Source organism: Passer domesticus, chromosome 1 (assembly GCF_036417665.1).
Source record: "Passer domesticus isolate bPasDom1 chromosome 1, bPasDom1.hap1, whole genome shotgun sequence".
In the NCBI taxonomy this organism is placed as follows: domain Eukaryota; kingdom Metazoa; phylum Chordata; class Aves; order Passeriformes; family Passeridae; genus Passer; species Passer domesticus.
The window spans coordinates 135,437,653-135,462,209 of NC_087474.1; the positions used below are offsets into that span (position 1 = coordinate 135,437,653).

At 34.4% G+C, this 24,557-nt stretch overlaps 1 protein-coding gene across 4 annotated transcripts in view; it reads right to left on the reverse strand.

Moving 5' to 3' along the window:
* MMP16 (matrix metallopeptidase 16) overlaps nucleotides 1-24,557 on the reverse strand; it is a 172,131-nt gene that overhangs the window by 19,714 nt on the left and 127,860 nt on the right. For all 4 annotated transcript variants that reach the window (XM_064390962.1, XM_064390938.1, XM_064390954.1 and 1 more), the window contains one exon: nucleotides 7,175-7,313. In XM_064390962.1, coding sequence (XP_064247032.1) covers nucleotides 7,175-7,313 — 139 coding nt within the window. The remainder of the gene's footprint in view (nucleotides 1-7,174; nucleotides 7,314-24,557) is intronic.

Sequence of the window (24,557 nt, forward strand, 5' to 3'; positions counted from 1 at the left end):
AATAAAGAACCCCATATGCTCCCTAGAAATAGGAAAGGGCAACATAATTTGTATTTATGTACTTATATGATGAGCTTGCTTGGATGTCCATCTTCTCTCTGTGTTCTGTCCCCTAGACCACAAGGACACTCCTCTCAGGCTAGACTATAGGCTCCATTGTGAAAGAACCATGTGTTTATTCTCTCTTCAAAGCACTACCATCATCATTTTTTCCAAAAAGCATTGCTAGTTTTAGTAATAATGACACTGAAGGAGAAGATACTTTTTGACATCACACGGGCACTTTGAGCTAAATCACAAAAAAATCTTCTTCACTTTGGTCTATTCATTGCTATGCATGACAATGATATTTAAAATATAAGGGGAAAAGTTTGAAAACAAATTTTGTTCAAACACATTTGGAAAGCGGATGTAAGAGATAAAATCATGGCTGTTCACATTAGTTTTTGTACTTACCTTTAAGGCTAGACAGGTTGTTATACAGATTTAGGAGGTTAAGATACTGTGCTGTATAAATATTTTATAAGGAAATGTAATATTACCCCAAAGACCTAGGATCAGATGTATGCCAGAATCATCAAGAGGGAAAATCCAGAGAGCTGTTTTGCACTTGGTTTTATATTTTAGCTATCCCTCTGTGATATTAAATATTTGTTTAAAGGAAAGGGGGTTTTTGATCTCCCTGTTTGTACTGTGGTAATTTAAAGCATGTTTTCATTTTATCAGAGTTTTAATTAGGAGAGGGGGTATAGTTTCCATCCCTCCCATGCTGGGTTTCCAGGGTTAATTTTTTATCAGCTTCTTTACAGCTGCTCATCACCCACTTTCAAGCACAGAGACTACAGTTTGCCCAACAGATCCATTTTCTCTCCCCTGCCAGCTGAAGGAAAGAAAGGACTCAAAGAATGAGTATGTACAGAGACATTTTAAGTAGTGTAAATGAAAGAGACACAGAGATCTATGAAGTGCAGTCAAGGAAAGCTGAGTTCTCTGTTGACCTGGGATTAATAACCTGAGGTTTATCTTTACTGAGATACCTTATAAAAACTCATTTATAGCATTTAATAATGACAGAGGTGACCTGTCATATTTTCTGGAAAAATCTCTTTGCCCAGGATTCTTCTGCTGGGAAGCTGAGAAGCCTCTGAGAAAAATGAAAAAAATAATTATCTGATTTGCTTCTCCTGTGTCTTGTTGCTTTGGAATGTGTTTGGACATTGTTTACCAACCGCTGGTTGTTTCATTGGTTTCATGTGAATTGTTTTGACTTAATGACCAATCATGCTCAAGCTGTGTCAGACTCTGGAGAAAGAGTAAGGAGTTTTCATTAGTATCTTTTCATTAGTAACCTTCTGTCTGTATCTTTTCTGTATTCTTTAGTATAGTTTAGTATAGCTTAGTATAGTTTATTATTCTTTTATATAATATAGTATCATAAAATAATAAATTAGCCTTCTAAGAACATGGAGTCAGATTCATCATTCCTTCCAATGTCAGGGCACCCTGCAAATACAAGAGTGAGCATCTTCAATCATTCTGTATCCTTACTCCCATGTGGTTTATTTTTGCCAATTCATACGACTGGACACAGAAGGCTTCAGATGTTAATGGCAGTTTCAAATGCAATGATAAGAGAAGTCATGCGTTTTGGACCTTACTAGTTGGTACTTATGGTGTGAACAACAGATGGCATCCAGTGAGTGATCCTGGGCCAGCTCGTTTCTGTTTCAGAAGATCATTCAAAATGACAGCTGTTGCACAGCATTGAGAGGCATATGCTGTGATGTATGTAATGCCAATACTTTTCTCTGTGCCTCACAAGGAATAAAAGTCAAAGCAATTGTTATGAATAGATCGTTATCAGCCATACCCAAGGAGGCAAAGTTAACTATGAACAAGATCAGGTCATACCAAAATAAACAATGGTTATGCACAAGCCATTTTAAATGACAGCACCACTGAGCCATGTATTTTTTCCATATTCATAGATACTGAAGTAAAAGGAAAGTGTAGATGTGAGAACAGGCATAAGAAACTGAATTCTTCAAACAATTTCTTACTAAGAAGCAAATTCTTTCTTAGAAAACAGAGAAAAGGTAAATTTCTCTGTATTCTGCAGAGATGGGAGGACTGAGATCTCTAACATACGTGAGCAAAGCCTATTGATGCTAACTAGCAGGAATTTTATTTAACATTTGCTTTAGAAGACATGTTTAGTCTGCTATAACTGTGTTGGTTGTTAATGAGAAATACTGTATATAAGAAATCCAAATGTTCCATCTGGCTGACAGCTTTCACTTTGGTTTTTTTTTTTCTGTTTATTTGGGTTTTTTAGGAGGTTTTAGGAGGTCTTGTTTTGGATTTTTTTTTCTGTCTCTCACCTGGAGGAAATTGGGTGTCTATTGATCAGAGAATTGATCTGATCAACAGAATTTGATCAGAAAGCAATGTTAGGAAAATTTAAAGCTGAAAATCAGTGCAAAAGATGCCCAACTGTGATGAGAATGAGATAATTTTATTTCTAACATATTTATGAAACTTTAAACGTAGTACAAACTAATGCTAAAGTCAATATTCTTTCATGTAGCTCATATTCCACTTCCACTAACAGTCAATAAAACTTCATTAGTTGTGATCATAATGCAAAGAACTATGACAAAATTGGTAATATTTTTATTCTTCTTAAGATAACTAATGCTTCTTTGGAGTCAAAATCTGTGCCCTCGGCAGAAACCACCACAGTGTTTATTTTGAAAAGTTGTTTTTTTAAGGTCTCATTGGTAGGTTTGTTATTTTTCACAGAGAATAAAGCACCACATGTTTCATGAAGTCTGAAATTTCAGAATGTTTGATCTCTCTGCTTTTATTCCTTAATGTAAGGTCTAACATAATAAGAAGCAGATTGGCAAGGTCAGAAGCTGAGAGTGAAGCAAGTGATAAAAAAGCTAAAATGTCTTATTTCTTGAAATAATGCTTTGTTAAATATCATCACTGTAGGGAAACAGCTGAGAAGGATGAACGATAGAATTATTTGAAGTCTCTCAAATTCCATCTTTGACATTCTAAAAAAAGTACTGGAAATAAAGGGCATCTGTATTGCTACGCTTAACTTAAAATTACAACATTCTAGATCTTCTTTAGACTGTTTAACTTCCTACTGACTACTGCCAACAAATATGCAGTTTTTAGCAACTAGTTCTTCCTTTATAGAATCTAAATTCTGAATAATTGTGCTTCTGGGTTTTTTGCCCATATTAATTGAAATTATGGTATATATGTAGTGCAAGAAGTGTGTGGCATATCATCACTGTGGTAGAGTGGTGACATGAATTTCCAAATTTTTAAACAATTACATGTAATTTAAATCAGTTAAAAAAATAACATCTAATCATGAATGTTGGTTTATTCCAGACAACATTCCTTTTAATTTCAGTCTTTCAAGCCTGTATCTAGTCTTTTTCTAGAATCCTAAAATTACTATTCATGGTTCTTTTTTCCCCATTCTCTGTTTCCCACATCAAGTTTCTGTCATTTCTCCATTCCATGATTTGACAGTATAGTAAATCTATTTTTCAATATAAAACTGTCAGGCCATGGGGTAAGTGCAGTAGAATGTTATGATGGAGGCACTGGTAGTATGACTTTTACAGCAGCCTTTATATTGCTACATTTGGGTTACCATAACATTCAACAGCGCAGATGGCTTGCCAATTTCATTTTTAGCACTATATAAATTCCCAAAGGTACACAGAATGAATTTTACTATTCATGTTTTCTCATTAAAAGAAAGAAAAAGGTATCTTTCTGATGCTATCTTATTATCATTCAGCATGGACACTGGTAATGAATAATAACAAGAATTCAAACATCTGTTTTTTATAAGCAGCTATCCACCAGATTGCTCTGTAGTTTATGAGTATGATCTGGTCTACTGGGGTCTGATGAGTCCATCTGGCAGGGAACAGCAAGAGCATCTTGGTCATAGGCTTGCCAAGCTGGTAAAGAAGGATTTTAACTAAAGTTGCTGGTGGAGGAAGAATCTCAATCCATCCCACTTGTACCAGTTTGATGCCAGTGCCAGCAAGAGATGTCCAGAGCCTGGAGAGAGATCACAGGTCAGCAGGAGAGCACCTGAACCAGCACAAAGGAATTCCAGACACTCCAGAGAGTAAGTTGGTTTCACTGGGGCCTCCAAATTAAATGCCTCTATTGGAAACACACATATTATCCAGAACAACAACAGGAGTTGGGGATGTGCTTGGAAATTTGTGCTCACCTGCAGGGCTGTGATCTTACTGGCATCACAGAGACATGGTGGGATGCTTCCACAAATGAATGTCAGAATGGAAGGCTACTGGCTCTTTACAAAGGATGGGCAGGGAAGAGGGCATGGGGGTGTTGCTCTCTGTGTCAATGACCTGCTGGCATGCATGGAGCTCTGCTGGGATGGATGAGGAACTTGTCACAGAATCTAGGTTGTAACAAGCTAGGTTGTAAAAGATCATCAAATTCAACATATGACCTAACACCACCTTATCAACTAAACCATGGCCACATCCAGTCTTTTATTAAGAAGCTCCAGGGACAGTGACTACACCACCTCCCTGGGCAGCCCATTCCAGTGGCCATCTACTCTTTCTGTGAGCATTTTTTTTCCCTAATGTCTAGCCTGTATATTTGTAGTATATTATGGGTCAGCACTAAAGGAAGGGCAGGTAAAGGTGACATTATAATGTGGGTCAGAGGAGTGCATAAAGACATTAAACCAGTACAAGTTCTCTGTTGGCACTTAACCCATCTTTTCTATTTTATTGTCTGAATAACAGATGTAGACATTGGCTTAGGTATGTGCTTTGTTAACACATCTGTATGCTAGACTCCAGATTCAAAGCTCCTTCTAGAACTTACTTGTTTGGACCAATTTTAGACTGGTAAAGCACCCTACCTGGATAAGACATTCTACTTGCTTATCATCTTAGCAGCAATCAGCTTGTCTATTTCTAGCACCTTTTGGAGGAGGACATGTACTCTTTTCCCAGGAAATTTTGTGATGGAATAGAAGAAACGAGACAATGATCATTTACCTACAGTCTATTTATATAGATTTCTGTAATCATGTTCCACAAGGTACTTGAGATCCTTGGAACAGGAATTTTCAAGGACACCCACACAGAAGACAGCTGAAATTTTTGATTCTGTAGCAGTGGAAAAACATAAATTACACTGATAGGAAACACAAACAGTTAGATATTAAGAGTCATAACGACATGGCAGAGAAGCAAAAAAAAAATTTTTTAAAATTGCACAAGGAAATACAAAGATTTTTGACCTTGGCAAATAGAGGGATAATACAAATATAATTGGAAAAATAATGGAAGGAACTTTGAAAAGAAGTCATATGGAAAAAAAACCAAAAAACAACCCTACAGCAGAATATCCAAATATCATATGATATCATCTAGAAGACACAAAACTAACTGTTCTGAAATCAGATAGCATAAGGTAGGGATGATGTGAAAGGAGAACACAATTCTGATCTCTAAAAGCACAATCCTGCTGTTCCTGGTTGCTTTAATTAATCTTGACTTAATTTCCCAGAGAAAAAAATAGAGAAGTGTCCTCCTCCTTCTGTTGTTTGTTATCATTAACCCACAGACTACAGGATCAACCTAAGACCTAACAAGAGCCAGTCAGAAGGGGGTGAAGAGTTAATAATGATGAAACATATTTCAAGGTCATTGGGAAGGAAAAGAAGCAGCTATAACAATAAGCTTGATCATTTCTGTCTGGAGCTCAGATAATGGATCCCAGCATTATCAAGGCAGAAGTCTGGAATGCCCAGGGTAGCTACTTTGCTCTCTGTAGAAGTGGTGCAAAGGAATAGCTACAGAATAATATTTTTATCCTTCCATGTCTTACAGACCTAAAAATCAAGCAGTGGGATGGAGAGTTGGAGATACCTTGATCATGATTCCCAACCATATAAACTTTCCAGAGTTAATGACTTGAAGTTTATTTTATGGCAACAGAAGTAAAAGCATTTGCTGTATTGAAATAGAAACCGCACTACATGTAATATCATTTTCCTTGCAATTCACACAAAAAATACAATTTCACTTTTAGCAAAACATAAACTTCTTTGTACTGTTATGAAATGTTTCTGCATGTTATTAAATATGTTTTCTTTAACATTCCCAAGATCCTGTTTCTGTAGTGAATAAAATATTCTAACTCCCTGATAATGACTCCACTTGTAAAAATGAATTTTTTTTAAAATAACAACTGTTAATACAACAACTTTAAAAAATCTACCTTTTTTGTAGTGAGTTAAAAAAATAAACACTCACAACACTAAATAGCTGAATATTTTTTCACGTATTTGTTATCTATTCAGTTTCTTCTTCTCTCAAATGATTATTTTATAAAACTTACTTTACATAATTTGATTATTTTGTTACTAAATATGGATTTGTTAAACATATAACTTTATCATCAAATCTAAATAAAGTGCATGTTCAAGAATTTTAATTTTGAAGAACAGCTGATATCTGGAATGAAATTTAAAAAGAGAATTTTTAGCAACAATTTGATCTAAATCACCTATTTTCTGGAGTTTATGCTCCTTTAAAAACACTAAATACACATCTATGAAAAAGATTATTTTTCCCTACATGAAACTCCTAACATCACAGGTATTAGATGAAATAAATGCAATGCAATACAGTGAGCTATATATAGCAGAGGTGCCATTTAAATATATAAGAAATTAATTTGTAAAAAGGAAGAGCAGAGAACTACACAAAAATTAATAATGCGAATGTGTTCATTGTGTCTTCTCAAAATATATTTTAAAAAATTATTTCATAGTAGATCACTTCATTTCTATGTCTTATATTTATACTTTCAAATTTTATTGAATATGTAAGAGCAAATGACCTGATACTGTGATATCATAAATTAATGTCATTAATTATGTAATTACGTAATTATGATTACATAATCATAAATTAAATATGTAATTGCCAAACAAGAAAATGTTAACGTATATACTCTTCATTTAGCTACCAATTTGCAATAAGATTTACAAATCATTAGTAAAAATAAACAAGATGTGTTTCAAGAAATCATCCCACTCAAAAGCATTACAAAAAATCTTACTTTTGTTCTTTCTTACCTTTAAAGAAGACAAAGTTCCCCTCACTGTTTTCGTAAACTGCATCAATGCTGGGAGGCAGTCCCCTCCAGAAGTAGGTAATCTGCATGGGATATCCATCCATCACCCTGTTGTTCCTGACTCGCCAAAACCACTGATCCTGGAAACCAAGCATACACTTCTTATTACATTTATATGTATTCATCTGCTGTCTTGAAAATACTGAACAGCCTATCGTGGCATTTTTAAAGCAGACCTTCTGCTGAGTGGATAAGCACATTGTGTTTGCACTTGCCTCGCATTACAAATGTTTCAGAACTGGTTTTTGCTGAGGTGGGGATAAGCTACACACGAACCAGGTGTTTGGAGCAGACAGCCCTCGGCAGAACATACAGCATTGTATGAGATGATGTAGCTCTCTCAACTTCATTCTTATAATTTAAAATTTGTGGTCTGACTACAAGTGCTTTTAGACTGAACCATATGCCCAAAATAATGGGACTACATACAGACTTTGAAGACCAATTAATTTTGCATGTCATTCTTATGCAGTGGCTGCTAACAGTGAAAGGTTGATAGATATATGTGTAAAATTACTACATCAGTCCAGTAGGAACTGTGTTTTGATGACAATTTTAATGTAGTGAAGTTTAACAGTCTTTCCAAGTGACATTAAATATAATGGTTAATATTACAGCCATATATATATATATATAAAATAGGTGCTAAATCCAGCTAATCCAATACGTGGCACATTAAATGGGTATCAATAAAAATATTATCACTGTACTGCTTCAGAACTGTTTCATTTAAAGATGAAGGATAGAGTAACTATTTAACTTCTTACATACATTTGAACATTTTTCAGCATTAGTATTATGTAAAACAGCCCCCTTTAACAATAAAGGAAGTGATGTTCTGCTAGAATCTGTCAGTTTACATGGCAGTTCTTCCTCTGTGTAAGGAATACAGATTTCACAAACAAAACCTGCAACAAAACCTGTAAAATCATCAACTCAACAAATATCTTCTTGGAAATGGATTATGTTTCAGACTTAGTGATTTTTGGAGTATGCTTGCATTATTTTATTTTGATAGCAAGACCAATAAACTTATATTTTTCAGATTTGGTATTGAGTTGTACGTAAACTGCATTTCATACTTCATATTGTTGACTTGCAGTATAATAGTTAGCATATTCTTATCTATTTTTTGTTCAAATTCCTTAGCAAACCAATAATTTTCCTGCTATACTATGAAAATCTTAACAATAATACAATTATGGCAAAACTGGAATGTTTGTTTCATTCAGCATATCCCCATGATTTTTTTAAAAAATCTGTTTATATGTATACATAGATGTATATGGGTCATTTGCTTTAATGTTGAAATATTCCGTTCAGAAGCATAATTGTGAATATAAGATGCAGTGTTCTCTCTTCTGCTGATGGAATCTTGCAGACTTCTTATTTTGCTCATATATTTTCAGCATGTGTACCTGTCCTTGCAATAACCATGGGCAATGGGGTATAGCTCATCAGTAAGGATCCTACAGGTTTCCACAAAACTAACATTTTGAGAATTTATAATTTTAGCATTTTTATGGTCTTATTTAAACAGACAAAGGCTGGCATATGATTTGTCAATAGATATCATTTCAGGGAATCAGCAAATGGAAATGTCTGAGGTCAGAACTGCAAGTTTGGACCATATATAAGATTGTGGAAAGTAGGTGTTTCCAGAGGCTGATAGAATAATTTGTTTATGTAAATTTAATTTTCCTGGGTGACTTTCCTATGAACATGCTGCACTCAATGGTTTTAGACTGACAGAATTCAAACTCTGTAACTCAAGAAATGCAGCATGTAGCTGTAAAGTATGCCAAGGACCTTTCTGAAGTATTAGATGAGATAGGTTCTGCTTATGGAAAGAATGCTTCATTTCCGCACATATATTAAATGTAATTAGTTTATCTTAAACAAAGTTATATTTACCAGCAATTTTATCATCTGCATTTTGATAAACATGTACATTTAATGAAAGTATTTTTGGACAAGAGTTTAGCTATTATTGAAATTCAAAAGAGGCATAGTCCAAGACAAAGCATATTCACTATAATAAAGCTCTTTCACACTCTAAGCAAATAGCTTGAAATAGTTTCTCTGGCAAAACACTTCTCACTGTATTTGTTTATGTTGAATAAACACAGTTTTGTCTCTTTTGAGAAATGGTGTTTATTGAGAATCCCTTTGCCCTTCCTGCTATGTTAGTTAAATACACTTTTTTATTATTTTGTTTCCCCAAAACGCATTATCTACAGAAAACAGGTTGAACTTGTCACACACACTCCAATGCAAAGCCTGACAAATGCTATACACTGAATGCATAGATTTTAGTCTTTCTTTGCTGGCAAGCAAATACCTCTTTGTTAGCATCTCTAGATACTCAATTGCTTCAAAAATATGGATCACTCCTGTGCAGCTGAGATCTGGCATAATAATGCATCATTAAATATTATGACTATGGATATATCAAATAAATTAAGCTTGGGCAATTATTCCCAGTTCAAAAGCAAAGCTGAAACAAACAAAAATCAACACTTAAATAAGATAGAGCAATATATCTAAACCCCAGAAAATGGTCATTGAGTGAGAAGAGATTGTAAGATGTTTCAGAAACACTATGATGGATAACGAGTAATAGTCTAATGAAGAAGCAGTAGCAGTCACTCAAATTGAATGTTTTGACATTTTAGTTAGAAGATGGGATATTTCTGAGAAAAAAAAAAAGACAATGAAGCTTTTTAGAGAAAAAAAAAGAACTAAATAAAAAATAAATCATTCTGCACTGTCAGTAAATGTTTCATGTATTTTTTTCCGGTGCATTTAAAGGGACTAAAATACAGTATATCATGTATGATCATAGCCTATAGCTCCCTCATAAAAACACTTCTTTTTAGGTCAGAGAATTTTAAATGAAAGAGAATATTAGAGTAAAAAAAACCTCTGGCTATTAATGCATAATTTTCATACTTTGTTAGTAGATACAGTCTTCTCCCAATCTTAGAAGGTACCTTTTTAGTGATGATTGTGTTAAATTGTTCTTTATGTTTCATTCAATGAATGTTTAAATATTTACTCCTATGAATAATTAATTTCTATTTCAGTATTTATTAGCAACATAAATATATTTCAGATTCCTTAAGGGACACAACTGATGTGTATGAGAATTAAAAAAAAATCTAGGTATTTTGGTTTATCCATAATATACAAACTAGTAGAGCCTTTAGTGCAAAATTAATGGACCTTTTTGTCTATAGCACCTCTTTTTCTCTTATGTCTCTGGACCAACAACCATTGTCAATGTTAAAACATTTATATGCTACAAAATGTCTAGAACTCTGATCTTTATTTTATACCTAATGAACTCTATCTACAATTCTGTAATGACATGTGACACTCTCACTCAAGGTCGAATAATACCCAGTAAAAAAAGAAAGACTGCCCAATGTGATAGACATTATAAGAAACTTACAACAAGCTACAAAGAAGGAAAAAAATCAGAAATCTTTGAACTGGTACCTTCTTTAACTACTTGGAAATGAAGGCAGGAGAAGATTTTAGGCAGACAGAGAGGTGCAAAACAAGGCCAAAATGCAACTGTATGCAAAATTATATTATTTTGACTATGATTATAAAAATGTGTGTGAACCCCCAGTAATATTTGAAATATCCTTTCACTGTAGAGCAAAAATCTCTGTGTATTTCTGCCTGACTTGATGTCTAAGTGTATATATATGGTGCTGTTAAAAGTATTGCCTAATAGGATGGAGTGAGATGCAAAATTTAATAGCTATAACTGATAGGGAGAGGAGTTTTACTATTTCTATATTCCACAGGATAACTGGCTTATTTAATATGAAAAAAAAACCCAAATAAGCATAATACTTCTGCCCTAAATAAATGTCAATCAAATCAAATACTAAATTTCAACCAGTACTCTAGCTTAATATTATTGGCAAAATACATCAAAGTGTCACATTGGGTCTTGTGTTCTCCCACAAGCATACTCTGATCATGTGAAAAGGCAAGCCTCTGTCAATGGAAGATTAAACATACCCAGGAGTTAAGCAAAACTGCAGCAACAGACTGACACAGTCAGACAAATGAGCAGCCCTCTACTTTTGTTCATCTAAGTATTGCAGGGAAAAAAAAAAGCCAGTGGCAAATACGAAGATATTTTACAACTTTAACGTCTTCTTTTTGAGAAATGAAGAGTTGTGGTTATATACAGAGAAGTTGGCCAAAGGACAAAGCCTGCAGAAACAACATTCCAAGACTGTGATCAAGGAGACAAAAAGTTCCCCTATACATCTTTATGGGATATTAAGAAACTGAATTTGGGAAATGAAAGGTACAGTTATTTTATCTGAACCAAAATAAACCTGGAATATCCTTTTAAAAGTCTTGATCTAATCTCAAAAGGCACTTTTCCACATCTACTTCATCAGGTTGTGAATTTCATTAGGGAATCTCAATGCTGGCAATAACAGCCCTGTGGCATGTGGAATTAAAGACTTTGTGCCTACTTATTTGGGGAATTCCACTATTTATTTAGTAATATCTCTTTTCAACATTCTGACTTTGGTATCTATAGCATTTAAGGCAAAGGAAATTATTGCACAAATTAGGGAAAAAAAAAAACAAAATAAACCAAAAATTTTTGAGCAAATTTCTGGGAAATAATTTTAATGGAGCAGAAAATACAAGATACAGTTCAGGGGATTTAAAGGAAGAAAAAATTATCAGCACAATTCACCTAAGAGAAGGTTTCTGAATTTATTTTTCTTTTCTGTTTTGCTTTTTTTCCCTCAATATAGAATTTGCAATGGAATTAATAGACTAGGCTTACTTCAGTTCATACTTAATCCCATAGTAGAAAACAATTGGCTCTATTGAGATCAGAATCAGACATTAAATAGATGCTACCAATCTATCTCATTTTAGGAAACAATTAACTAAATGTGCTATTTATACACACACAGCTCAGCTCATTATGAAGCTGGTTCATATTAAGAACAAACAAAGCTCCTTTAAAATTACAAAGGATTTTATCTGTTCATTAACAGATGGATGCATGATGCATCACTTATTTGAACTTATAGAAACATTTTGTCTTCGCTAATGTGTTTAGGACAACAGCATGGTTAGCCAGTTAGAACAGGGCATAAAGGTTGTCTGAGAGCCAAGGTGAGAGGTCAGAGCATTAAACACCACTCAGAAAAATCTCAGCACTTCCTATGTTGAGATCCTGAACCTTCTGCTGATATCCTCACTGGAAATGAGACCAAATTGGATTCAAAACAAAGATATACAAAGACATCACCAAATACATGTTCTGTTTTTTCCTTACTTTCTCAAGTAAGGAATTTACTTCTTTCATGCCAATTATTGAGAACAATTATACAAATACCAACTATTTATTGTTGGTACCTAAACAGACACTGAAGAACTGTAGACAAATTAAAAACATTGTTTGTTATGAACTTAATTCTTTTCCTTACCAACGTATTACAGCTAACTAACACCATGAACAAAACTGTTAACTATTGTGACTCAGCATAAAAGCAAGTGGAAGACTGGCAAATGTTTCCCATTGTTGAATATGGGAAGTGCTAAACTGAGATTGGTTTAAAGTATCTGTCTTCAGCTAAGCTGAGGTCCACCGGTGTAAATACATTTTTAAAAGATAATATTATGTAGCGATTTTATGTAGGAAAACTTTGCTAAGGAGTATGCTAAGCATTTTTTCCTTCTGTATTACTGACACAATAAGGTGATGTCAAGTAATTTATTCAGGGTCCAAAATGGCCTTATGTTAAAACCTGTCTTCTTGGTATCTTATTCTGAGTCCTAACTATTGACCTGAATAGTCTCTTTCATTTGAGATATGTTAAAACTGCTTTTTGTTGTTCTTGCTGAAATCTATAGCTATGCTTAAAAAAACCCCAAAAAACAAAAAACAGAAAAACAAAAATAAAAAACAAAACAACAACAAAAAACAAACAAACAACAAAACACAAAACAAAACAAACAAAAAAAAAAAAAAACAAAGAAAGGGAAAAAAAAATCAAGCAATCCAGAAATAAATTAGACTTCCAAGATCGGGGAAAATATGAACATAATCCGTTTATTTTTCAGAAAGAACTCAAAGGGTTATGGCATTTCATATGCACTCTGACTCCCTTCGCAGGAGAAACCTCTTGTTCTCCTCCCTCATTTGTAAAGAGCTGTACAGATCTCATTCATGGACCACATATACAATGAAATTGCAATGTGCAGTCTTGCTTATCAGAAACCTGATTTATCCACTGACAGAACAACAGGATGTAGCAAGAGGAACTGTGACCAAAGCTGGAGCAAAAATACCTCCTTTACCCTGAACACAAAATTCTAAAGTATGGTAGATTAGTCAAAACAATGGCAGTCCCTCTGAAACCTATCCTGATTTTTTGTAGTGATTTCAATAAACTAAAATCTACTTCTAGTCCTGCACAGTGATAGATCCAGGATGCAGAGTTACTACTCCTTCATTTTTTCTTTTAATTTATTCCTTTCTCTCTAATTTTCCTTGTTTTACTCTTACTCTAATGTGTGCTTTGGTCATTTTGTCAGGGTGTCAGTGCCCAAGCACTGGCAGAGGGAGAACTAGGGCTGACCTGTGCTGGAATACTGCAGGGAATGCCTGAGCTCCTCAGCCAGTCTCCTGCCTCTGTGGCAATACATGTAAGAGTGGGCAAAAGCATTGCTCCCTATTCAAAGGAATTTTCATATTCAAAACCATTTCATGATCAGTAGCAGATTTGAGAAATTTTTCATTTTATTCCCAATATATAAATACTGAACATTTGACGACAAGCCACCCAAGAATTCTGGGGTTCTTCACACTTTGAGGATCACTCATTCATTTTTAAACTAGATCCTGCAAATCCCTCCTTTGTGTTATATTTTTCTTATTTGAAAGACAACATTCATTGCTTATTAAAGAGGAGTTATTTTGTCTAATGTCATAAACATAAAAAGAAGATAAAACTATTAATTTTCTTAGAGCCATATAATTATAGGAATATCAAGGTTGGAAAATATCTCTAAGATCATTTAAGTCCAACCCTTGACTGAATACCACCGTGCCTACCAAAACATGCCATTAATGTATTTGTGAAGTTTCTTTTGGTTTTTGTATGTTGTATTTTTCCTAATTATCTTGTGTATTACAAGGCAAATATGTAAAAATTACACAATATTGTGAACTTACATTACATCTTCCTAAACAATATATAACAAAATATTCAGCTAACTACCACATGCAATTTGGTCATTTGCTGTGCAGAAATTATTTTGGACATCTACTTGGTTGACGATTAGTGTATCCAAACACTTTGTGCAATTCCTTGAATACTGAATGTATAAGACATACAAAGAAAAGCATTTCTTAAAAATAGACTCTAGGCTTTAAAAAAAAAATGTTCTAAGACCAATATTTATCATTTTTTTGAAAAACAGTCCTGGTACAAATCAGAGTGAACTAACTGAGAAAGTATATTTTTCAATGAAGCTAATGAATGTAGCCTATTTGCAGAGGCATCCACAGCCATGGCTGTAGTTCTTGTTTGGAAAACATCTTGATTGAAATCCTGGCCCTTTCCCGTCACTGTTCATCTCAGTGCAGAAAATAACTTCAGTAACTATCTAACTTACTTTCATTTATGTTACAAAGGTCATATGATTGCAATTTCTAGCACAGATGAAAATTGTTTTTGAAAAAAATATATTATCTAAATTTCAAATTAACAAATTTATATTGCTGCATATAGAAAAAGAATTAATTCTAAAATAAACATCTCTTAAAACTGCTTTTAGTATTTGGTATTCTATGGAAATAAATAATTTAAGTATACTTTGATGTATGTTTGTTTAATCTAATTTTTTAATACTGTATCCTCATTTTTTACAGCTGTTTTCATTAGTAAATGATTCTTTGATTATAGCCCTTATTTTAATTCTTTCAATCTTATTCAAATATTTTTAATAATTTCTTCACTATAAAATTGTATGTGAACTTTCTATCAATTTTTTGATGCATATCCATCTGTCCTTTCTATTTTTCCTGTGCAGACAGTACCAACGGCATTTTAGCATTTCTTTCCTTTGTATACATTAACCTTTCAAAAATATCCTGAAGTAATCAAAAGCTGTAAGTATTTATAAAACACTTTCAGCTCAAGAAAAATCTGTTCTGCAGAATCCATACAAAACATGCTATGGAGTTTTTGGATAACTCCAGTGGCCGCATAACACTAGATCCCACATTGTACACGAAACTCAGCAAATTTAGAGACCTCAAACAACAACATGTGTTGATTTGGGCCTTCTATGGGTGGTTACCGTGCTCCATCATATATTTTCAAAGAGAACTTGGCTCCTCCTGGAAAATCTTCCACATGAGAACTTATCCACTGTATCTGTTCAGATTAAAAGTATGACAGTAATAGACCTTGTACTATGATGCAGCTGAAGAGGATATTGCTTTTTCTGATCTGTCCTAAAATATATATATATATATATATAAATGGTGACAACTTTGGTAATTAATGCTTTATATTTACCAACTGAACATAGTTTTTTTGTGTTATTTTGTTTTTTGGTTTTTTTTTTTAAATAGCAAAAGGAAAAAACAACAACAACAACAACAAAAAACCCCCAACCAAACAAACAAAAAGCCCCCCAAAAAAACCAACAAAAAGAAATCCAAATCATCTCCATTTGGATGGGCTTCTGTATTCCTAACTGAACTGAGCATTTTAAATAATTCTGATTTTCCCAGATAACTAAACTGACTGAGACACTATAAAATGTTCCCATTGCCACATGGTTATGATCCAATATGAAGAAACAAATAGACAGACATAAAAGAAGCAAAATAAAGACCTGTAATGACATCAAATCTAGGCTTGCAGCCAGGAATCTCTGGAATGTTCAAATTGCCCCTAATGCTCTGTAGGAATCAGCACAAGCCCATGAAGTACTGCACAAAACCTTTCATCCACACAATGAACATTAGGCATTTACAGAAAATTTAAGTGTTTATTTCCTCAGTAGTGATTGCACTTTGAGACTACAGAACCATCTGTAAATTTTCTTGAACCCAGTTCTGTTGCCCTTCCCCACAGGGATTTAACATAAAAGCCATGAGTTCCCTGAATTCATGGATCAATGGTGTGTTCTGCACCATGGAAAGATAAGAAATATGAGCATTTTTTATTACTAAAAAAAAATACCAATTTTCTTGTTTAGAATTGAAAAACTTTCTCCTGGTGCTGAAAAAAAAGTGTTCTGTTGAAGTATTCTATATGTAATCTGTAAATATTATAACAAAGATGAGACAAATGTAAAAAAAAAATCACAACTTCATGAATTCATGCATCTGTCTGTGTCATATGATACAAACAAGGGATCTTTGAATCTTTAAAATCAGGGAGGTATATAGAAAGTGATAAACAATGAAAAGGGGTGAAAAAGTATTAATTTCTAGTTGCATCATGATATGAGGTGAAGACGTGCTTTGTAGTAACTATCCTTTTCTCTTTATAAATAACACTGGAAAACACCAATTTGGAATGTAGATTGGCTTCTCAGAGGCCTGCATTTTTATAGGTTATGTCAACATATGATCGTGGTTCTTTGAAATATCGTGGGACATGTGATGAACATCATTTGAATGAGTCAAATCTCCTTTTGCATTGACCAACACCTACTTATTGATATTTCTATTCCAATAACACATTCTACTTTTGATGCACTCTTTGGGGAAACTAGATAACCCATTATTTTCCATGATGCTTTGATAGCTTAAATCTGGCAAACATATGAGCCTCTAATCTATTTGAAAGCTCAGTAACACTAATTGTACAACTCTCTCCATCACCCAAATAATCTTTGATACGATACATCATACTCTTCACTTTTCTTTTATCCTTTTGCAACCTCTTTTACCATTTCATTAAAAAAAGATCAATAACTGTGGACTATCTTTTTCTCTTTAATGAAACTGTCAAAAAGATTTCAAAATGTGAAATTTTATAGGAATAGAGAGAATATGAGCATAACAGCATTTTCAAGATTCTTTTCCCAGCTGCACAGTATTTCCTATCACAAAACTATACTGCCTTACCAACAATAACACAGAAATAGACATTTCCTTCCTGGAGAAGACCAAGTGTACCATCTAGGATCCTACAGAAAATTTAAGGATTTTTTCCCAGAGTTGTTCATAGTTTATTTTTGCTATCCATCCTGGTCCATGAAAAGAGAATAAAGAATAGTGGGGGGTTTGTGTGCATACGTTTCTTCTGTAACTTCACATAAAAATGGTTCAGGACGGACATCTTTCTCCAAAAGACACTGACCAACCCCTGCAATGAAATCAGCATAATTTGGGGTTTTTTTTCTACTTGTCTACCCTTATTACTCCATCACTTAAGATATGATGCTTCACTGTTTGCTAGAGGTGAGTAGATTATTTTAAAAACTATAACAAATATATCTGAGTCATCAGGCTCTCTGTAATGACTCAAGCACTCTGATAAACAAAAAAGTCACATTAGAGCAAATTCAACTACCTTTCTTAATTTTTACCCACAAAATGTATGGGGTATTAAATGAGCAGGGAATGCAGGCCCTGATAAACAAAAGTTACAGATAATACAAGAGAGGGTATGACCTTTTTCACCAAAAATTTTCAGAGGCAGGCAGCAAAAACACTGACAAAATTCAAATGGAGAAATTATGAACAAGCCAAAACCATAAATACTTATTTCTAGTTTCATTAATCCAGATAGATATTCCTGGCAAAGCATGAAGATTATAAAATTCCAAATAGAATAGAGAAGGATTTACCTGCTAAAAAATAATATGCACCTACATTAATAAGATGGAGACTTGTGATCTATGGCATATCTATGAGATCACTTAGCATAGTTTTCAGCTAAAGGAAGCTTCTAAGTCTGTTTCCATGTGGAAATAAAATAGAAGTCATTATCATTCACTCTTGTTGGCCAGTTTTTGAAGATGAGGCAGTTACAAACTATCAATTCCAGGATTATCCAAAATCTACCATCAGAAGTCTATCATTGATATTGTAGGATCACAGAAATTAGTACTCTTATAATTTTTTTCTGGATGTAATGAAAGATTTAATTTCCTTTAAGCAGGGACCTTTTTACTAGAAAGAATTGTTGTTATTATTATTATTTATCACTATATCACTATATCAGAATTATGTATTTTTATATTTCTGTCACATCCATAAATTCATAATCATATGCAGATATGTTTACAGACCATAGCAGGGAAGTTGGAATATATGATCTTTGAAGGTTCCTTCCAAACCAAACCATTCTGATTCTGGGATTTTACAGCTAATAATAGAAAAACATTTACAAGGAAGTAAGGGGAGAAAAATAAAACATTTAATGAATAAATGAAACATGCAGTAAAAATACAATACATGAAATTAGCTGTGTCACTAACCCTTATATTGACATTTATTTTGTCTCTGAAGACCTAAAATAATCACGTCCCTTGCTTGAATCTTCATGATTCATGAAACCAAATTTCATGTTTTTGCACATATACACAATTCAATGTGATCCTATGTGCAGATGCAGCATGTGCTCATGCTACCACTTATCCTGTCTCTCTGCCTTCTCCACACTGCACATTGCGTGAAATCTCTGAGGAAACCAGAAGAATTTGGAGTGCATTGATGAGTCATGTCAGAACCACAAGTGGAAGCAAGGAGTAATTAAAATATTTACTCCTGATTGCAGTAGTTTAGGACAGTTCATACATAGACAAGATACTGAAGCTGTTCTAACCAGAATGAGGCTCTCAAGATGATATCTCACTCTTTAATACACTGTTTGAAGGGGAAATGGAAGAGGACCTACACTACTCATTTCAGGGTCATACCACCTCTGTTTACATATGCATGCCTATACCAAGTAGACACTGAAGGTGCCCCAGTGCACAGAAGAGCAGGACAATCCCTTCCCTTGCCCAGCTGGTGATGCTGAGCCTGGTGCATCCCAGGACTGGGTTGGCCTTCTGGCTGTCAGGGCACTGCTGGCTCAGATTCAGCTTTCCATCAACCAGGACCCCTAAGACTCTTCCCATGGTGGTCTCTCCAGTATCTTGTTCCCAAATCTGTCTGTACATCCTGGTTTGCCCTGTCCCAGGTGCAGAATCCAGCCCTTTCCCTTGCTGAACTTCATATGGTTGGTGATTGCCCAACCTTCTAATTTGTTGACATACCTGCAGGGCTTCTCAGTCCTCAATGGAGTAATCAGCTCCTCCCAATACAGTGTCATTGGCAAACTTACTTAGCATCCCTTCAAGTTCTCTATCCTAGTTGTTTGTGAAAGTGTACAAGAGAACTGGTCTTAACATGTAGTCATGTGAACCCCACTAGTGACTGGCCACCAGCCTCAGGTAACCCCATTTACTATAGTCTCTTTTTATTGTCCCCCACATTTCTGGGCAGCTTCAGCCCCAAGGATTCTCACTAGCACTCAATTTGTCAAGTTTTGGCATGCCATCCCACTGCTTATCACTGCAATTGCTTATCAGTGGTTTTGTCCCTTTTCCCCTTCCAATCTAGTTTACAGTTCTGTCAATGAACCCTGGTAGCTCCTGTGCTAAAGTCCTTTCTTCCCTTTGAGAATTGTGCTTCATGTCCTGTAGGTGAGTGAGTGAGTGAGGGTTATTTTGTATTCAAGCCACTGCAAGATAAGAGGCTAATATATGCTTTTTGTTCTCATTTTAATGTTTGTGTTCTCTGATATTGTGCTGACAACAAAAAAAGAAAAAAAAATCTGGGTACCAAATCTAACTCCAAATGGTATGGAGCAAGGCTAAGTATACGTTCTTCCTGGTGGACGTAGTAGGATTAGAAAAATGATTGTAGAAGATCCCACACTAATCAGTGGGTGAAGAGTGATCATTTCTAAAGTGTCTCAGCTTTGAGGTTGACAGCAATGGTCAATAAGCAAAACAGGCCATTAAGAGTGAAACATCCAGAAAACTGCAACCAACAATAAAATCTGTCATGACAACACAAATATGAAAATGATAGATATTCAATTGTCTTTGCTCACTGCCTCTGTCACTCAGATACAGGCATTAGATCTTGTAGAAAGTGGAGGAATTTTTAACAGTGAATATGTAATGCCATAAACCACATCTGACTACAGATAAGCTGGGAATGTACAATTTAAATCAGCAAATGACTGTGGCTATTATAAAGGGCTGGCCAGACATCACTCGAACACAAAATCAAAGGCTACAATGTGATAAGACTGAGGAGAAATACTGGTGCAATCTTATAGAGAATGGGAATAGTTTGAACTCTGCCATTATTAAGGATAACCTTTGCCTAATACAGCCTATTCTTCTTGGTAAGGATATTTTCTTTAGACAGATATGTCAAATCGTAAATTAAAATGGTCACTGCAAAATTTTGATTTATTGACTGGAAATGCAGCATCATCAAATTTGATTTTGTAGAGAAAAACAATTTTTAATTTCATACACTTCGCATTGCAAGCTTATCTGTTGTTTCTTTTGTGATTTTCCCTAATATGTACTACTCATAAGAGATGGTCCCTTATTACACCAAAGGTAATTAAAACCAAGTGAAATCATCAGTGTGTTATAGTCACTGGAGTTTTTTACCATTACTTTCAAGTGGGCCAAGTTTTTGATCAATAGGCAAGGAAAGCAACATTTGTAAATATTCAAGCTATAATTTATAAAAATGAAGGAAATGCAGCATTTAAGTAATTATATGTTATAATTTTTTAATATTTTTCAATAGATTGCCAAGAATGTGAATAATGTTTCACTAGGTTGTTGAAAAAATAAACATACATGTGTTTTACATTATTTAAGATTTCAATTGTGTACTAGTGCAGGGTTTTGCATAGGAAATGGCTAATTCAGAGGAACAAATGAGATTAATTTATCTGCATTTAAAACCCTGACAGACTTTTACAAACCTTGTGGACCTTCAACCGCTTGAAAGGGACAAAAAAATAATCAAAGAAATTTATAAATATACAAAAACTGGTAGAATAGAAATCTTTGGATGTAAAAGAAGATTAAGAAAGTTTAAGCAAATAATACTGCTGCTTGAAAAAGCTTAAATTACAAGCCATTCAAATTGTTTTCCAAAACATTTACCTAAATTAGTTGAAAGGTCCCAATTTTATACAACAAGAAATTTTAATTAAGACTTGTGCTTGAAGTGTTTCTGCAATTACTCCCTTTGGTTCCATTAGGATGTAGCCTCAGTTAAAATGTATTGTTAATATTACAAGATAACACTTGCTGGTGGCACTAAATTGAAGATATGCCTCCATGTAATTTTAGATTATGCCTTGCTGTGAGTTTATGCAATTATTTTCTGTCAATAATGTTTTTTTCTATTCTCTTGCCAATGAAATATTTTTAATCAGTACATGCAAACACTAAGCCTCTGAAAAAAGGCAACTTCTACAAAACTAAATACCTTTTACACGCTAGAATTCAGGTAAAACTTTTCATTATTCATGTTTACTGTATTAAAATCACAAGTAAAAACATAATAGGGTCATAGGATTCTCTGAATTTAGGAAACAAATACTGTAATATGAGCAGGAAAATTCCCATGATTACATCTTTCCACTTTATTTGATATCATTAGTTCTTTTTCAAGTGTGTATGTCCACTGAGGGCATTTATTTTCCTCACTGAGATTCTCTGCCTATTGTTGAGTTATGCACAAGAAATAAATTTACCAGATTAGTCTTTTCACATGCATTTGTTTATCTGTACTTTTAATGTCTTTCTCTTATTTAACAGTTTCATGCAGAACCATAATTGTTCAATATTCCTTACATTTGGTAGCATGTAAAACTTGTGATTGAAAACACAATTTTTAATGATCAAGTAGATTTTAGAACAAACTTTTGTCATATGGGCAGGAAAAAAGGAACCGTTATTTTCAACAACTAATAAAAATAGCATTTCTAAATGCACAAATAACACCATATAAGCACATTATCATTTGTTGGAGGATTTTTTTTTTTTTTTTGGAGTGAGAAAATGTAGCAATTCTATTTTTTTATTCAACTTACAAGTACTTTCCTAAGAATACATAAAAGTTTGACCCACTCTGTCCTTTCGGATAAAGCAATACTAGAGAGTTTCAGATTCCCCCAGTTCCACTCTATTTTAACAAATACTTCTAAAGAATGACTAATTTTTTGAATTGTGGCCAATGGTTTGCAAATATTTTGTATCACATTTTCAGTATTTATTAGATTTAAACTAAATCAGAAATCTGAATTTGTTTAGATTCACATTTAACTGCCCACGATTTTTAAACACTATCCCAAAGCCTGCTACCACATTTGTATAATAATTCACACAATTCACTCCAGTATTCCTGTTAAACTCAGACTGTCCAGCTCTGAAAACCCTTGAAGAGTCTGAAGTGCTCCTTTTTATCTGTGAGGACTCTCTGGGGTAGGGAGTGCACCTTGTGGGTATTAATGGCTCATCATGAGATGGTGAGAGTTTCAAAGAGACAAGACCAAGTCAGCCTTTGAATAAAGTATTTTAGCTCAGAGCCTGACCCTAGGAAGGAGGATGATTTCCTCTGAAAGCTGACCCAAGGAAGGAGGCAGCAGAGCATCTGTCTCACACAGACGGAAAGGGTGGATATTCCCTCCCCTGCACTTCTTGTTAATGTTTGTGAGCAGGTTCCACACACCCCATCCTCCTCTGCCTGGTCTGCTTTTCTGAGCTGGAATAAAGAAGTCACACAGGCTCCTGACCAAATCTCACTAGCTATTGCCTCTGCCGGTCATATTCCAAACGAGATGGAGCAAATGCTATTGGGAAATGAGTGGGTGAAACAGTCAAATTTCAGCACATTCACTGAATCACAGAATGGCTGAGGTTGGAAAGGACCTCTAGGGGTTTTAGGGGAGTATGTAGAAATACTTGAAACTTCCTTTGGAGTTAAGTGGGGAAAATAAGCAACAGAAACATTTTGGGAGGCTATGAGTTTTTAGTGCTCATATTTCTGTTGCTACAAAAAGTCACAGAAGGGACAATTATTTTTCCTCATGTTTAAACTGAAATTAAAAAAAATCATCTGTCTTTCTTTTCTCTCAGGGAAAATAAAATTCAGAATATTAGCGTTCAAGTCCAAGGCAACGCTTCAGCACAGCTGTTACATCTACCTCATCTTCCTCAACTGTATTGCAGCATGTAGTATGGAGGTAGTCAACCAACAGGTACAATTGTGTCATGCAAAAAGTTGTATGAGAAGAAATAATAATATAATAATATGTTTTGCATGTGAGGGTTTATTTGGGACAAGATGGTGTGGGCAATTATATATTAGAAAGACAGTAACACCCACCATTAGATGAAACACTCTTACGAGGTCCACAGTCAAAGACACCAATGTCTAAGATACAGCTACCCTTCTGAAAAATCGGATCCACATGGATTGTGCAACTGTTTGGCCTCAGAGGACAAACTGTATCTAATTAAAAGCAAAGCACATATGATGGACATGAGAGGAACTCAGTACCATCTGCTCTACCACTGATTAAATCCTTTTACACCACACTGTGTGCCAGTGAAAACATAGCCTTTTGGAAAAAAACGGTACTCCCTCTCCTGACAAATCAAAAGCCCTGTGGAAGATACTGAGTCATACATCCTGGTAAGGTTACACTTCTTAATGGGCTACTATATGACTAATGGGAATTTTACTAGGCAGATAGTACAGACTATTAATCAGTTCAAGTCGCTTGTAAGTTTCAATACGATGTATATCAATTATATTGATACCTTTGTAAATGTAGCCCTAAAAATAGAGTTAGGATTTTTTTAGAACTTTCTATACATAAAATTTACATTTATATATACAGATATGTGTGTAGCTGCTAGATAATAAGTATTCCTATGACTAGGCTGCCATCTTTCAAATTGTGTAACAAAGTTCATGACAACTTTTTTAAAAGAGAGATGGTAGAAAGATTTTAAACAGAACTATTCTGGTACAATTATCACCCAGGTGATTACATTCTTGTCTAAATTGCTCTGCAGCTGGATGGAATATACTACCCACTTTCCACACTGTAAGGAACAGATTGTACTTCCCATTTTAAGCCTGTGAAATGTGTTAACTAGAAACCTTTCCTAGCTTTGAAGCAGATTGAAAGGCTGAGGTAACATTTGGAGAATATTTTTACATCTGTCAGTGAAAGTATTCAATTATCAAAAACAGA